The 15,526-nt window shown below is 49.1% G+C and overlaps 7 protein-coding genes across 7 annotated transcripts; 3 read left to right on the top strand and 4 right to left on the bottom strand.

The window, feature by feature from the left end:
- Window positions 1-161: 161 nt before the first annotated feature.
- Window positions 162-2,418, bottom strand: F4812DRAFT_15212 (Aldedh-domain-containing protein). The gene is made up of 2 exons (XM_047929733.1): window positions 2,168-2,418; window positions 162-2,075 (listed from the first exon to the last, which is right to left on the bottom strand). Exons 1-2 carry the CDS (start codon window positions 2,227-2,229, stop codon window positions 323-325), a joined length of 1,815 nt encoding a protein of 604 aa, XP_047794811.1. The 5' UTR covers window positions 2,230-2,418; the 3' UTR covers window positions 162-322.
- Window positions 2,419-2,801: 383 nt separating this feature from the next.
- Window positions 2,802-4,321, top strand: F4812DRAFT_449014 (histidyl-tRNA synthetase; the record flags this gene model as incomplete). The annotated part of the gene is made up of 2 exons (XM_047935926.1): window positions 2,802-2,893; window positions 2,947-4,321. 2 exons carry the CDS (start codon window positions 2,802-2,804, stop codon window positions 4,319-4,321), a joined length of 1,467 nt encoding a protein of 488 aa, XP_047794810.1.
- Window positions 4,322-5,128: 807 nt separating this feature from the next.
- On the bottom strand, window positions 5,129-7,902 carry F4812DRAFT_454308 (uncharacterized protein; the record flags this gene model as incomplete). Its single annotated transcript, XM_047936624.1, has 7 exons — window positions 5,129-6,262; window positions 6,407-6,587; window positions 6,746-7,100; window positions 7,159-7,305; window positions 7,368-7,427; window positions 7,560-7,636; window positions 7,727-7,902. The coding sequence occupies 7 exons, from the start codon at window positions 7,900-7,902 to the stop codon at window positions 5,129-5,131; spliced, it is 2,130 nt and encodes a 709-aa protein (XP_047794809.1).
- Window positions 7,903-8,849: 947 nt separating this feature from the next.
- Window positions 8,850-12,011, top strand: F4812DRAFT_409134 (uncharacterized protein). The gene is made up of 4 exons (XM_047932418.1): window positions 8,850-9,468; window positions 9,527-11,379; window positions 11,445-11,566; window positions 11,689-12,011. The coding sequence occupies exons 1-4, from the start codon at window positions 9,372-9,374 to the stop codon at window positions 11,909-11,911; spliced, it is 2,295 nt and encodes a 764-aa protein (XP_047794808.1). The 5' UTR covers window positions 8,850-9,371; the 3' UTR covers window positions 11,912-12,011.
- A 320-nt stretch (window positions 12,012-12,331) lies between these two features.
- F4812DRAFT_15078 (GA4 desaturase) lies at window positions 12,332-13,722 on the top strand. Its single transcript, XM_047929716.1, has one exon. The coding sequence runs from the start codon at window positions 12,521-12,523 to the stop codon at window positions 13,616-13,618; it is 1,098 nt and encodes a 365-aa protein (XP_047794807.1). The 5' UTR covers window positions 12,332-12,520; the 3' UTR covers window positions 13,619-13,722.
- On the bottom strand, window positions 13,675-14,140 carry F4812DRAFT_15081 (uncharacterized protein). The gene has a single exon (XM_047929717.1). It carries the CDS (start codon window positions 14,011-14,013, stop codon window positions 13,732-13,734), a length of 282 nt encoding a protein of 93 aa, XP_047794806.1. The 5' UTR covers window positions 14,014-14,140; the 3' UTR covers window positions 13,675-13,731.
- F4812DRAFT_15076 (uncharacterized protein) lies at window positions 14,084-15,137 on the bottom strand. The gene is made up of 3 exons (XM_047929715.1): window positions 14,823-15,137; window positions 14,273-14,726; window positions 14,084-14,155 (listed from the first exon to the last, which is right to left on the bottom strand). Exons 1-3 carry the CDS (start codon window positions 15,061-15,063, stop codon window positions 14,098-14,100), a joined length of 753 nt encoding a protein of 250 aa, XP_047794805.1. The 5' UTR covers window positions 15,064-15,137; the 3' UTR covers window positions 14,084-14,097.
- Window positions 15,138-15,526: the final 389 nt, after the last annotated feature.

Genomic DNA, 15,526 nt, shown 5'->3' with positions numbered 1-15,526 from the left:
ATGCACTTGTTTACTTAGTATACAGGTATGTAAGCGAGAGGGAGCGGGGGAGTGATGCTTCTGCTTGGACTAGGTATGTAATAAATGCTTACAGAACTTGATATTGTACTATCCCTTCCTCCCGTAGCATGATCTAGAAGGATCAAAGTCAGCAAAATACAACTGGAAGGGATAAATACCTAATATAACAGATATGTGTTCAAATTATACGATTAATATTATATATACGTCAGGTACTCGGGGGTATCTAAGTATGCAGATACAGTCACTTTCACACTGCCTTCATACAAAATCCCCTCGATCACATCTCCGTTTTCCCATCCTACATATTCCTCAGAATATCCAAGACGCCTTTCACCTTCCCCGCGAGCGTAAGCGCGTACCCGACGCCCACGACGCCCTTAGCGAATCTCCACCCGCGCTCCTGGCTCCCGACGGGGTACCGCACGGGCGGCGGGATCGAAGTCCGTATCCCTAAGAACGCGAACCGGTCCTCGCATACGCTCTTCAGATTGCAGAGGCCCCGAAGACCCTCCTCGGCCGCGAAGCGTCCGTATCCGGACCCGCCGACGCCGCCGAACGGGAGCTGCACGGCGTAGAACACCGCGAAGTCGTTAACGGCGACACCGCCTGCGCGCACGCCGCGGACGACTTCCTTGAGTACCGGGTCCGAATCGCGTCCGTAGACGGAGGCACCCAGACCGAAGTCTGGCGCGTTAGCCAATCGTAGGAGATCAGTGGCGCTGGACGAAGGGGACCGGAGGATGGTCATGATCGGCCCGAAACACTCTTCCTTCGCGATTGACATGTCGGGCGTCACGTCTACAAGAAGCGTCGGTTGGAAGTAGAAGCCCTTCGGGTGATCGGGATGTACGTATCGGGTACCACCAGCAAGGAGTCGCGCACCATTCTCTACGGCGTCTTTGACTAAATTTTCAAGTCTAGTGAAAGAGGCGTCTGAGACCATAGCGCCAACATCTTTATCGAGACCGAGACGTAGGGCTTTAACGCGAGGTTCGAGCATAGCCACAAGTTGGTCGTAAACACCGGGTGCAGCGATGATTCGCTCAATACCAATGCAATTCTGTCCCGAAGCTTGGAAAGTTCCACGCAATAGTGTCTCCACAATCCGCTTGAGGTCGGATTTAGCTGAGTCGAGGATAATGGCAGCATCTTTGCCGCCGAGTTCCGCGACCAAAGGGATAAGACTTTTGGCTGCGCTTGAGGCAACATGATGACATACAGGCCGGCTACCAATGAAGGTAAGGTGACTGATACCAGGATGGCTCGTTAGATGTCCAGCGGTTTGGGGCCAGCATACAACGCTCTGTATTAACTGGGGATCATGACCATGTGCTACTAACGCACCCCTTGCAATGCTTGTGTAGTATGCGGCACTCCAGCATGTCTGCTCGCTAACTTTCACAACAATACCGTTCCCAGCAAAGATAGCACTGATGATGGGACCCATCAGATTGTGAAAGGGGTAATTCCAGCTGACCAGAGCCGCCACGACACCCAAGGGTTCGTACTGAACCGTGTTTTTCTTATATGCCATAAGCAAGTTTGTCGGGCGTCGGCTCGGACGCAGAGCCTTCTCGCCATGCTTGATGGTCCATTCCAATTTCTCAGCTGTGACCATAATCTCACCTAGCTGTGCATCCAGCATAGTCTTGCCCGAATCCAGAGAGCTTACTTGGCATATCTGTTCCTGATTGTCGAGTACATGCTGCAGCATAGTTCGCAACACTTTCCTCCGTTCGCTAAACGTAGTCTTGGCCCATTGCTCCTGTGCCGCTGCTGACTGGGCAATGGCACGATCGATGCCGTCGGGCGTAGAAGGGTTCACGAAGCCGAGGAATTGGCCTGTCGCCGGGGCGTAGCATTGGATGGCGGTTGTGCCGGAGACTTTGACGGTGGGATTGTCGAGGATCTTTATTTCATCTGACTTCTTCGGGGCCGGGACGGTGTACCGCTTTGGTTTATCCCAATAGTCCGTATGAGTGTTATAGAGGATAAGGCCACCAACAATAGCGAAGATGATGGGGAAAGCGGCGAAGGTGAATTCTTTAATGCTGTGTATGAATTATTTATGAGCTGACCGCCAGTGAGAAGGACAGTGAGAAGGACATTATCAGAATAGTTTAAGTAAGTAAGAGAGACGTACGGGAACCCTCGTATGAGAGTACTGAATTCGTTGACCCATTGAGCGAGGTCTTTTGCCGCCATTTTTCATATACCGTGTCCTACCACTTCCTGGTCGAGTGAAGATATCATCATATAGTTGGTATGTGACTTATCCAAGTGACATTTGACATGATCTCCCCGGGGCCTAGGGGAAGTTGTTCAATTACAAGATAGAATCGTACCACCTGGTCAACGAACTGAAGCTCCGTTTTATTTATTTGTTAGTTATCGATAACCCCTGGTTCCTGCATTCGATCAATTCGACAGGGATAAGAGCTATCCACACTAACCTTAGGTACCTAGGTACGTACAGAGTATAGCTTATCGATATAAGATACGTCCTTGGTTGTCACATGATAACTGTATAACCCCACGTTTTAGTGAGGTAGCTCTTATTGAGTCATTCCTCAATTAACACTCTTTTTTTTTCGGGCTGAACGCGGGGCACCAAGGCAATGCTGCGTGCGCTCTATAGAGGAAACAGGCTAATAATAACTTCAACTTTTCTCAGGGCATCATTGTTTACCACCAGAACATTGTTCACCCCTTCAAGCCCTCTATTTCAATTACAATCGTCTGTTCACCAAGATCGCCCCTCTGCCGAAATTGGCGACATGGCTTCCAAAGAGGCCAAGATATCCTTGAAGGCGCCCAAGGGTACACGCGACTGGTCTGGCGCAGATCTTCTCCTCCGAGATCATGTCTTGTACGTTTCGGCCGTTGCTATTTGCGCCAACCGTCTATTAATATAGTATGCAGCGAGACTATTAGCAATATCTTTAAACTCCACGGTGGCACCCCCCTCGACACTCCGGTATTCGAATTAAAGGAAATTTTAGCTGGCAAATATGGCGAGGAGGCCCGTCTGATATATAACCTCGAAGATCAAGGAGGCGAATTATGCGCTCTACGTTACGATTTAACCGTACCTTTCGCCCGTTGGCTGGCCATGAACAATGTTCAGCAGATCAAGCGCTACCAGATCGCTAAGGTCTACCGTCGCGACCAACCGGCCATCGCCCGAGGAAGGATGCGCGAGTTCTACCAGTGCGATTTTGATATCGCCGGATCTTACGACCCTATAATCCCCGACGCGGAGATCCTACGTGTCATCGTCGAAACCTTCGATGCCCTCGGGCTCGACATCACCATCAAGACCAATCACAGACGAATCCTCGACGGCATATTCTCCGTCGCAGGTGTTCCCGCAGATAAGATACGCCCGATTAGTTCAGCGGTAGATAAGCTGGATAAGGAACCGTGGGAGGCCGTTAAGAAGGAGATGGTGGAACAAAAGGGTCTCCCCGAAGAAGTTGCCGATAAAATTGGTGTGTTCGTGCTAAATCGCGGTACTATCGACGAGATGATAGAATTTATCAAGGCCGACCCGAACCTCTCGTCCAACGAGGAGATAAAGGCAGGTCTTGCCGACATGGATCTCCTCTCTACTTATTCCAAAGAACTAGGCACCTTTGACAAAGTCTCCTTCGACCTATCACTTGCGCGAGGCCTAGACTACTACACGGGTTTGATCTTCGAGGTTATTCAAAAACCCGCCGAGACGAAGGACAAGGACGGCACGCGATATCCGGAGAAGTCGTCCAAGAACGACGATGCTTCAGCCGTAGGTAGCATTGCTGCGGGTGGCCGATACGACAACCTAGTCGGCATGTACGGCAAGAAGCAGATCCCCTGCGTGGGTATCTCTTTCGGCGTCGACCGAATCTTCACCATACTAAAGGCGCGGCGCGGGGATAAAGAAAACCGATCGCGCCAAGTCGACGTATACATCATGGCGTTCGGCGGTAAGGAGTTCAACGGCCTGCTTCTCGAGCGCATGTCGGTCGCGCGGCAGCTCTGGGAGGCCGGCATCCGCGCCGAGTTCAGCGCCAAGGTCAAGCCCCGTCTGCCGCAACAGTTCAAGGCTTCCGAGGACGTACCACTAGGTGTTATCCTAGGCCAGGACGAGATTGCGGAGGGCAAAGTGCGACTGAAGGTTCTGGGAACTGGTAAGGGTGGAAAGGGGGACGAGAAGGATGAGAAGGACCAGGGCCAGCTGGTCTCGAGAGAGAATCTGGTCGAGGAGGTCAAGAAGTTATTGCAGACGCAGACTCACATCCTTCCGATAAGGTGAATTTTGGGAGGTACTTAATATGCCCCTGCCCACACAAACGGTAAAAAATTAGAACAAGTTAAAAAAGAAAAAGAAATTGCCTGGAATTGGTTGGTTTTAGAGCTCACTGGTGAAATGAAATGATTGTATGGGGGGTTTGGGACTTGAATCGAGAGTAATGCCAAGGAGCTGTCACCGGATTTATCGCCAGGTGGTCGAATAGTAAGTTTATTAGATCAATTACCCTTGCTAATGGGTCTGCTATGAATTAGTCGCCGAATATCTCGAGTCGTATATACCATCTCACCGCTCGTCGCTATACTATATGCACCAACTGTATTGCTTTCCCCTCGTCGATATGTACTCTATTTACCGTCTCCACGGAGCACCAAAACAATGTCCAAGACGCCTAGCTGACTATTCATTACCTTAGGTACCTGATATACAACACATACAATAAAAGTACATCCCAAGTGCCCTCTTCTCGTCATTAGGTTATTACCTGCGCAGTTCGCTGTTAGCACAGAAGGTCTGATAGGGTGTGAGCGTGACTTACAAAGTCCGTGATGTGCATACCATCCATAATTATATTAACACGTTAAATGGATCATATGTAAAAGTAAAATCCGGCACATAAAGCTCGAGAGCCCCCCGCAAGTCATCTTGTTCTGTGATTCGAGAAACCCCGATCATTCTGTACTTCCTTATAGTGATGAGAATGGGGTTTGTAACGAAAGTTGTAAGTTCCTGGCATGTTTCCGTTTTTTCGTCTGTCACGCCCAAAGTAACCCCCCCCCCCAATATATCGTGGCTCGAATATACTCTTTCTCACGGCGGAAGCGAGGCTTTCGGTTGCGGTGCCCCTTCCGACTCGGCCGGCTGGGTAATAGGAAGGTCGAGAACGGGGATATCCGCAATAGAAGCAGCATCGAGATCATGCGAAATGACAATTGCGGGGGAGCCCTGGCTGTTCGTTATGGTGGTAATAGACGCGGCCGGCGAAGCCGGCTGCACAGCGCGCGAAGAGCCGGGGTGGAATACAGGGACTTCGAGGGTATCCCGTCGTTGTCGTGTCCTGCCTCTCGTCTGCCCGGCTGATGAGGATGCTTCTGAAGATTGTACGTCGAACGAACTCTGGCCAGCTGGTAGCGTGTCCGAGTGCCGGACCCCGACTCCGTGGATAGAAGGCGACGGAGACGAGGACCGCGACGGCAGCGCGTGGGGTGCTGATATCGCGCGGGTCATGGTCGGGCTTCCTCCTTCCGTACTGCGTCTGGAAGCGGAAACAGAAATAATACTTCCGACGAAGCTACCCGCTCTCGACGGGCGTATACTAGCATCCTCGTCCTCGTCGTGGTGCTGATTATACGCTTTCCGCACCTGGGACAGGTTCGGGTTGCGCTTGTCTTCCGCCGGGATCTCGGGGAAGTCCGTCGCCTTCCCGTGCTTGAACTCGGAGTAGTCGAACCGGTCTTCGGACGCCGTGCCGAGGTATTCCGCCGCGGATAGGAGCGCGTTGTACACTTTGCGCCTGTTGCCTATGTCGGTTTCCGATGGCCGGGTTTCTGTGGGTGCAAGATCGGTGGGGGTTTCTTTTCTGCTGTTGCAAGAGCTGCTTCGAATGTGGGCTAGACTCGGGGGCGCGGTAGAGTGGGAGGAATTAATGACCATGCCACCATTCATACTCTCTTGCATGGAGGATGAGCTTATTGAAATATGCTCCGAATGGGCAATGGTATCATCGTTTGTGCGTTCGGCAACCTCACTATCTGGAAAAGAGCTGGACCCAAGCCTAGTAGGCGAATTTGAATCTTGATCATTATTAAAATGATGACGGGAACAATTGCAATGGTGAGTAGAGGTTTTCATGTTCGCATCCCTTTTCACAGCTTCTAAATCCACCGCCATAAGCATGTAAAGAGATCCCAATGCCGCAAGCAAGGTACCGACAAGGGGTGCCCACTATTCGGAATGTCCCAGTTAGTAAAATGTCTTTAGTTTAGGTAAATATGCAAACTCAGGTTGAGCTTGTAAACAGAGTGGCAGAGGAATTTGTGATTTGGGTGATAAATTCCGACTTGAAGTAAAGAGAATTTCGTCACTAACCTGTCCTATGCTATTTATTGGTTCAGTTTGGTATTGGACTTGCGGAGTGAAGAAGTTCCATTCGCCAAAGATAATGATTGCAACTACTGCAGCGCTAAACAGAGGGATCTCTAGAGTGCTTAGGAAAAGCCTCACCACGGAATTGACTTTACTCATTCCCTCGTCTGTGGCGCCGTTCGTGCTATTAGAAACGCTTCGTATTAGTAACAGACGTCTTTGAGTGAAAGAAGTTCCTATAGATAGTCTAAGTCGATAATAGCTACTTGTGTTATAAGGCTATGATACTACGAGGAGTAACACGGGGGTAGCAGTTTGGGGGGGGGGGGAGGGGGTTCTAACCCTTCAATCAGCTCATCTGCTTTTGCTGAACCGAATCTTGACTTCCAGTTAATCTCAAGGATCTTGTTCCACATGGATACGAGCGAGAGGACAGCGGGGATGCAGCAAGCTGCTGCAAGTAGTGTAACGGCGTCGAATGCAAGTCTATTCGGTGCTGGTATGACATAAATCTCATCTGTAGCATCTTTCCGTAGAGGGGACCAAGGTCCCTTCTCGATGGAGCAGGTGAGGTTACAAGAGGCATTGTCGTAAGGGAAGTTTCTGTAATCACCAATAGGAATAGGGTTACCTGACTCGTCGTGCGTGCAAGGTGATGTTGTAGTCCGGAAGAATTCGACTGTTAAGCTGAGCAGTCCTTCTTCTGTAAGCATAATCCAGACTTGGGAGTTTAAAGGGGGGTACGTGGTACTTACCGGCGAGAACGATCCCGGTCCAGAGAAAGATTATGTTTCGACCCGGATTTTCAAAATACGTCCGGGATATCCTGACTGACAATGGAGCCGCTAGTATTCCAATCGAGCAAAACTGGAAGGCCCCATAGATGTCCATATCTACGGCATCTAAGGTAGCACACTGTTAGTTACTTGGTATGGGGCTCTGATTCGATATGCTGAATACTCACTATCCACATGTACTGCAGCAAGAACGATGCCATGAATAGCAGCGACGGCGGGGAAAACCACTATAGCACGTCGTGTTAGTTATTGTCGATAGCATGCTTGAAGTCGTATAAGTGCTTCGGTTACTAGAAGTGGATCTTCTTAAGAATCTCCGATATGTGGATTGACAAAGGACTAGAGGTGAAAACACATACATGCGGCGGCTAGGCAAGCGTTCCTGAGCCATTCTGCTTTCCGAGCAAAGACGCAGGCTGCTACAAGAACATAGTACCTACAAAGGAATTGTCAATTAGTTTGAAGCTACAGTTAAATGATGATGATAATGCTATAGACATCTCCGCTCAAGTTGGATATAACTTACAGGACCCTCGACCCCGGGCCATACTGCCCTGACACTGGCCAGGCGCAGACAACCCGAACAACATTTTCTACGTTCGTACTATTGGTAGTATTGGAGGCTAGGGCAACGGTAGATTCGAGCGTTACATTCCGACTAGCAATAGTTTCCAACAGTGAAGTCGGAGGAAGCGCTGGCATGACCTAGGAAAGACGGCTCCGAACGGAGTAAGGAGTAAATCGACTTGTTAATCACATTCGTGTTATCTGAGTTCCGGAGGTATTGCAGAGGAGAAATGTTCCATCTTGAACTTTTAAAAGCGTGATTTTGTAGATAGGTAATTTAGCTGAGAGCTAGGACAGATGGAAGCAAAGCATGTAAGCGAAGGGGCAGAGTAGGCCTTCAAATGAATCGAACGTCCTGCAGATTCAAAGGTAACTAACCTAGGAAACATAAAAGTAGGGCTAACGTAACGACGCGTAAACGATCACAATTCCAAGTTAATCCTGCAAGTAAAAGTAAGCAAACGGCTCCCGTCAGCTGGATTGACATGGCCAGCATGGCCAGCCATATACTTATTAGGTAGTCGCCCATAATCAGACTCCAACCAGCACCGCCCCTCGATCGGATCTGGGCACCGAAGGCAATTTGTTCAGCCTCAATCCCATCTCATTTCGATTGCCCCGTCCTTCGTCCTGGCCAGGTGTGAATACGAATGAAGAAGTTAGGAGGTACTTTATCAATCGGCAGCAACTAGGTGGTAGATGTTTGTACTCTGCTGGGATTCTTAAGGCTTAGGGGCCGCTGAGAAGAATGAGACACCTGACTGCGGAATGACGCATCTCCAATACCGAACCACAGATTAGGGATAATAAATCGGGTCTATCCCCGGAATCCATATTACTTCGTGACTTTTATTGGATGAGGTCTTCTCCGCATCCTTCCCTTCTCGGATACCACTAGTCGCGTTACACCAATCACCTTCACTTTTCGCTTCCGATTGGGAGTTTGTGATTTGTGACCGGTCGAAATGTTAAGTGTAGGATATTGCATAAAACTTGATTTATACAACACTAGAATTGCATAGTATAATAATCATCTGCTACATGTATAATGCTTTATGTCGGTACCTAATTCAACACAGCCACCGTAAACGAAAAACCTGTCAGAGCCTGATGAAGCGGTCTGTCAGAGGTATCATAGCTTTTCTTGTTAATGTTCAACTTTTTTTTTTGTTTTTTTTTTGTTTTCTTTTACTAGTATCATGAGTACGAACAATGCCAATTGACTTCATTCACTTTATGGAGGTCCAAGTACGATTTTATTTTGTTACCGAGTCTCTCGGCCAACTCTCAGCCTCTAAATAGTATTCTGCCGTCTGACCCCTACCGCTTTAAGATATCTGATTCTGATCTCATCACTTCAAATCTTCGTCACCGCAGCATACAGCCATGCATACTTTAATAAGGATTGTTCTCTGAAATCATTATAAACACCTACCTAGGTAGGAACTTATATATAATAAGCTACGTCTGCCGGAAATTACACCATTTATTTCTTGTTGGGAATCGTCCTGGTTAGTATCGCTTTTCTGGAAGAGTCGATCGATATCGCGAGACAAAAAATTTGCCAAGAAAATTCAATTGGCGCAGTTGGAAAACTGGCAAAAATGGCGGAGGACCTTGGTGATATCGACATCGACCTCGACACGAGTATAATCCGAGAGTGGAAATCAATTGTCACGCTCGTGGTTTTTGTTATTACTAGTAAGTATGAGTTCTAACTATACGATACTTCATCGGATCTACTAACACTACCACGCAGATATCATTGTCCTTTTCCCCTTTCATATACCATTGTATATCCCTCGGGGAGTTGCCAATGGCATAGTGGATGCTTTAGCTGCTCTGCGGGTGATAGGCCCTCGGCATAAGGACCTTCAACATGAGGCTGCTATTGGGCATGGTCACAACGGATGGCAGCGAATCGTAGCTGAGCATTTCGTACGACTAAGGTTTCCAATGAACTTGATAACGGCACCCCTGATAGCAGATCTCTTCCTGCTAGCTATTGTAGCAATTGGCCGAGAGGAGGTGTACGGTGGTACGATCGGTGCTAATCACATCTCGCCCATCGACATTATGGCCTTTTTCATAACGCTAGCATATATCGCTATCTCTATCGATGCCTCTGGTCTCATCAGATACCTCGCATTTAAGGTACTTCAAAAAGGTGGGAGGTTTGGCCACAGGCTCTTCTTCTACCTGTACGCCCTTTTCTTCAGTCTGGGTACCTTCATCGGTAACGACCCCATCATCCTATCCGGAACGGCCTTTCTCGCCTACATGACCCGGGTCTCGAGCAATATCATACACCCTAGGGCCTGGATTTTCGCCCAGTTCGCAGTAGCGAACATTGCATCGGCGATTCTAGTGTCCTCTAATCCTACCAACCTTGTTCTCGCAGGCGCTTTCAATATCAGATTCATCGATTACACTGCCAATATGATCGTTCCTGTCGTTATCACGGCAATTGTACTTTTTCCCTTCCTGCTGTACATTGTGTTTGCGGATGAGACCCTTATCCCGCTTTCAATTCAGATGCACGAGCTCTCAGAGGAGGCAAAAGCTAAGAAACCTGTCAATCCCAACATTCCTCATGCCAGGGGAAATGCCGAGGAACAAGAGGACGATCCGACAAATAGCGATCAAAGCAAATTGCTGTCCTTGGAAGAGATCATGAATCCTTTCTTGGATAAGGGGGGTGCAGGATTCGGAGCCGTCATCATGACTGCGACACTGGTCACAATACTTGCGATCAATGCCGCTAGTCAGAGCACTGGCGAACATCCGGTCTTTTATATAACGCTACCGGCTGCATTCGTTATGTTCTGTTGGGACATTACGTTTGGATGGATTCACCGGGAAGAGACGCGAAGGATCTCCCGGGATGGCCGACGTGAAATTGAACAAGCTCGTGCTGAACGACTTGCTAGGGAGCTGAGAGAATTTGAAGGAATTAACTCAAGTCAGAAGCAGGGGCAAGCACAGCAAACTGGCGACGTTGATACACAGCCTAGTACTTCACATAGCCATCCGTTGGATGCCAAGTCTCAGAATCAGAATGATGCTACTAGTGGTATCGAACCCCGCCTCAGTCTCGCCAACTCAAATACGGACGACGATAACACCCTAGGAGCCGACAAAGCTAGTATAAAACCTTCCAGTGACGATGTGCAATTACATGACGGCCGCTCCACCAGCGCGACGAACACGCCTGGCGAGGTCCACGTAGGCCCAGAGAAGTCATCGGGGGGAGTATTGGCTGGAGGTTTAGACGAAAAGAGTCGGATCCCATTTGAACGAGAGATGGATGCTGAAAAACAACCCCGTTCTGGCGTTCCGGCCCACCAAAGGAGTGAGAAGGCGACACTCGTATCACTAACTATCGACTTTTATAGATGGGCACAGGAGACATTCCCAACAGCAGCGGTAGTTATGAGCCATCTACCTTTCGCCCTCGTCCCCTTTGCCTTCGCGATGTTTGTCCTTGTACAGGCTTTGGTTACCAAAGGTTGGGTGCCAGTGTTTGCCTACGGTTGGGACCATTGGGTAAATAGGACGGGAACAATTGGGAGCGTCGGCGGCATGGCGTTTCTTTCCGTGATTCTCTGCAATGTAAGTTTCGCACGAATAAACCGGCGTATTCGAGTATTCTTGACTAACCCTTAAACCAATAATAGTTTGCAGGAACGAATATTGGCACTACGATTCTTCTCTCCCGCGTGATCCAGGCCTGGCAAAAGATTCACGAAGCCAATAATACCCCAATCTCCAACCGAACGTTTTGGGCGACAGTTTATAGGTATGTTATATTATCTCAGGAAGCGGTTGATCTGGTGCTCATATTCACTTGTCATACACTGAAATAAATCCAACCCCTATTTGAATTTAACTTGTGCTGAACTTCCAACTAACACTTAACAGCATGGCGCTTGGCGTCAACTACGGCGCATTTAGCACAGCGTTTAGTGCATCTCTAGCCGGCCTCCTCTGGCGCGATATCCTAGCTAGAAAGCACATCCGCGTGCGAAGGCTCGACTTTGCGCGTGTCAACCTCCCGATCATCACGATCGCCATGGTCGTCGGTTGTGCCGTTCTTGTTGGCGAAGTCTACATCATCAGGCCCGATACCCCTTACGACGCATGATTAAAGCATTTACCAAGCCTGCATGGATTTTTGACATGATTAATGATATCTGATAGCGCTTTTATACTAATAATAATATTTGATGGTATTCTAAGCTGTACGATCTGAGGATCATTCCTGTAAGTGTGAGTTCGTACTTACCTCGGTGGCGAAAAGGCCTGAACTTGATAAGGGTTTTGAACGAATCCCGGTAGCCCTCGTACATTTGCAGCATCTGAACGTAGATTTAACTGGCGTTTGAAATCGGGCGCGATTTTGGAATATCATAGGACCTGGATTAAGAGCCTTTGCCGTGGAATGCCCATGCCTAATCGCTGAAGAGATTAAGATCCTATCTTAGGATGGCCGACACGCATTTTTTATAGCCGTGATTTGGGTAGTCTTAGGATGACTTGAACTATGACTTATACTTGTAAAGGTGCTTGAATATTCCCTCCAATAATACATGCCTAACGCTGCTATATCCGATGCCATTCAATCCCCAATGCTCCTATCGTCTATCTGCGGGGCTTCTGAGCTTCCCTCCTGTGGCTATCATACAACCTACATGCCCGTACATTTCGCCAACCCATCTTATAGGTATATAGTATAGTTGCTAGTATACGTAAGATGTCGGCCAAAACAGGAGCAGAGGCAGAAAGTACTCTTCTCAAAGAGTTAGTTTCAAGCAAGTTGCGCTATATCGCACCCGGACACGTGCCTCAGACTAGCCCACACAACCTCCATCTACCGTCGCTCACTGAGTTTGGAGACGAGCGTATTCTCCCGCTTCACCCTATTAATCCCATTCCAAATATATCAGAGCTTTCGCACCTCGACGACCATGTGCAGCTTCATACCCACGGTTTCACTGCCATTCACCATACCACTCCATTGCATGCACCGCCCCACAATCCCGATTCATTCAAGGATCCCGAGCTCCTCAAGCAGTATATCGCGCCGGATACAGTGGACCTTATGAAGAAAGTCACGGGGTGCAAAAGCGTCATAATCGAATCCTTTTTGCTCAGAGCCTCTGTCTGGACGGAAATTGATTCTCTCGCGACCCACGGAAACAACGCCACAGACGGCACTTCCGCTTCCGCTTCCGCTTCCGCCTCCGACCTGGAAACCAGCTTCCCCCAGTTCATCGGGTTCAACCCGAACCACGGCGCCGCGAGCCCAGCCTCCAAGATCCACCTCGACTACTCGGCGACGGGCGCGCGGACGCACATCCGGCATTACCATCCCGGGATCGCTGGCGCCGCGGCGGGTATCATACGCCACGAAGACGCGCTCCGGAGAGCGGGCCGGGACTACTTGGGCGACGCGTACAGAGACAGCGGCGGGCCGCGATGGGCGCTGTACTCCGTCTGGCGGCCGCTGAGGACCGTGACGCGGGACCCGCTGGTGGTGCTGGGCTGCGGGACTGTGGGGGGCCGGGATTGTGTGCCTGTTGATGTGCGGACGCCGTATTTGGGAACGGGGTTGGAAGGAACGTATCTTGCTGAAGGGCTTGTGGCGAGGTATTCCGAGGCGCATAAGTGGTATTGGATAGAAGAGCAGAAACCGGAGGAGGTGTTGGTCTTGAGGTTCTTTGATAGCGATGCGGAGGCCGAGGGACGTGTTGCGTCGGGAGGGGCGTTTCATTCGAGCGTGGAGGTGCCGGGTACGCAGGATGAGCCGGCTAGGGAGTCCTTGGAGGTTAGGTGTTTGTGTATATGGTAGGTAATGTTGGGCGATATATATGGGTGGTGGGTATTGTCATTTTATTCATATCTTCTAGTCTAGGTACATGTCATGTTAAAGGCCAATCTGACCAACATAAATGTTTTCAAGGCTTAGACCATATTCCCTGGAGAATTGAGCGTTTTAGAATAGTCCACTTGAATCGTCTTATCTAACTGAATAACGGCTGGGTTCTCAACCCACTCGCTATGATCGTTCGGTCTTTGGAGAGCCGATATCGATGTCCTGTAGCTGCTAAAAGGGCCGCTGACGGCGGAGTCATAACCCTTACGCCCCATCGGCCGAGGGGGTGGACGTGGGTCGCCGTGAGGCTCTTCAGCGTTATTTCTAGTCGACACGAACTTTCTATAAAGCCCGCGCACCAGAGGTCGCATCCCAGGCAAGCAGGGACAGATGAAGTAAGCATCTGGCTCGATAATTCCGAGGGCTAAAGACCTGACGGTCCCGTACGTCGGATCCTATGTCCAGTCCTCGCGCATGTACTCGACGAATCGAATGATAGCGCAGAAAATTCCACTGCGCGAGGTCTTTGTAAGTACCTAACTTAACCTAACATGAAGAAGATACCTCTCTTTGTTATAAGCCACGCATGTACATGCAGCTAGGCAGAATTGAGAAAAGGTAGGTACTTACAGCCCCCCTGCCAGGAAGGTGACGAACAACCCGACTTTGCGTTCTCTGCTTACTTGCAATTTGTAAAGCATAGGGAAAGGTATGGCTACAATAGCTACGTCCGTGACGATATTCGGTAAGCTAACATAGCGAAAAACGTCCATCATGTTCACGCAATGGCCATCTATCGTCTTGTCCCAGTTGTAGGCGAACGGCCGACAGAGAACGACGATGGTGGGGATGGAGACGATGTAGTTGGTGATTACGACTCCCATCGTGATCTTGGTGATGAGCTTGACTTTGCCATCCACGATCCGGAGGTACAGGATTAGGAGACAGATTTTGGGAAATGCGACATTGGCCATGTAAATGAACTCTAACGCCGTCTGCAGCTTAAGGTATGTGTCGAAGACGGGTGGGTCGTTGAGTTCCCAGTACGCTCGGTGCCTTCCTACGCCCCCTATGCAAATCATCACTAAAGCCGGCCGCATAGTTAGTACCCTAGGGAGCTAAGTTGGACCGGTATGGGATATAGTTTTGGAGAGAGAGAGAGAGGTGAAGATATCCTTACAAAAAGTCTGGATACAGATGCCCAGACAGCAGATGAATGAGAACGGGTATAATGTCCAGACTTCCCAGCCATTGCGACCTGCGTAGAACCCCCGAGATACATTGAATAAAATGTAGGTGACAGTTACGAGGACTGTGAACGTAATGTTTGTGTTTTGAAGTACCTCGTGATGGTCCTCGGCCAGATATTCTTGTGACAACCTCGAGAGCTCTTCGGGAGTGAAAGTGAGACTTCGGTTCATGTTGTCACATAATATGACCGCCCCCGTGGAATATAAAGCGTAAAACGCATGGAAGTCTCCAGATGAGGTATTCCATGTAAGTAGGGTTGGTGTGTAAAGGTAAAAATAAATGACATGACAATCCTTATATCAAAGGCCGTAGAAGGAATGTAATCATCATGGCTCTTTGTTACCTATCTTTGCTATTATACCTTAGATAGCTGGTACCTTACAATGGCCCCAACAACCAGCTCCAACTTCACATCAAGATATCAAATAAGGTACCTCTTTAAGTATGTAACTAAGTACCTAGATAAGGTAGGTAACCAAAGTATGTGAGACATATTTCCTGTATAATGAAAGGCATTCTGCAATCCTCTACTAGAGGTTTCCCAGGACCTCGGGATTGACATGAAGCTTGCATGGCCCGGGAACAATGCAACAACCCCATGTATCGCCTGAAAGCTGCCCTGAGGAATTGCCA

This window comes from Daldinia caldariorum, assembly GCF_022478825.1.
Source record: "Daldinia caldariorum strain CBS 122874 unplaced genomic scaffold F4812scaffold_1, whole genome shotgun sequence".
NCBI lineage: Eukaryota > Fungi > Ascomycota > Sordariomycetes > Xylariales > Hypoxylaceae > Daldinia > Daldinia caldariorum.
This window is presented reverse-complemented; position numbering and strand designations above follow the sequence as displayed.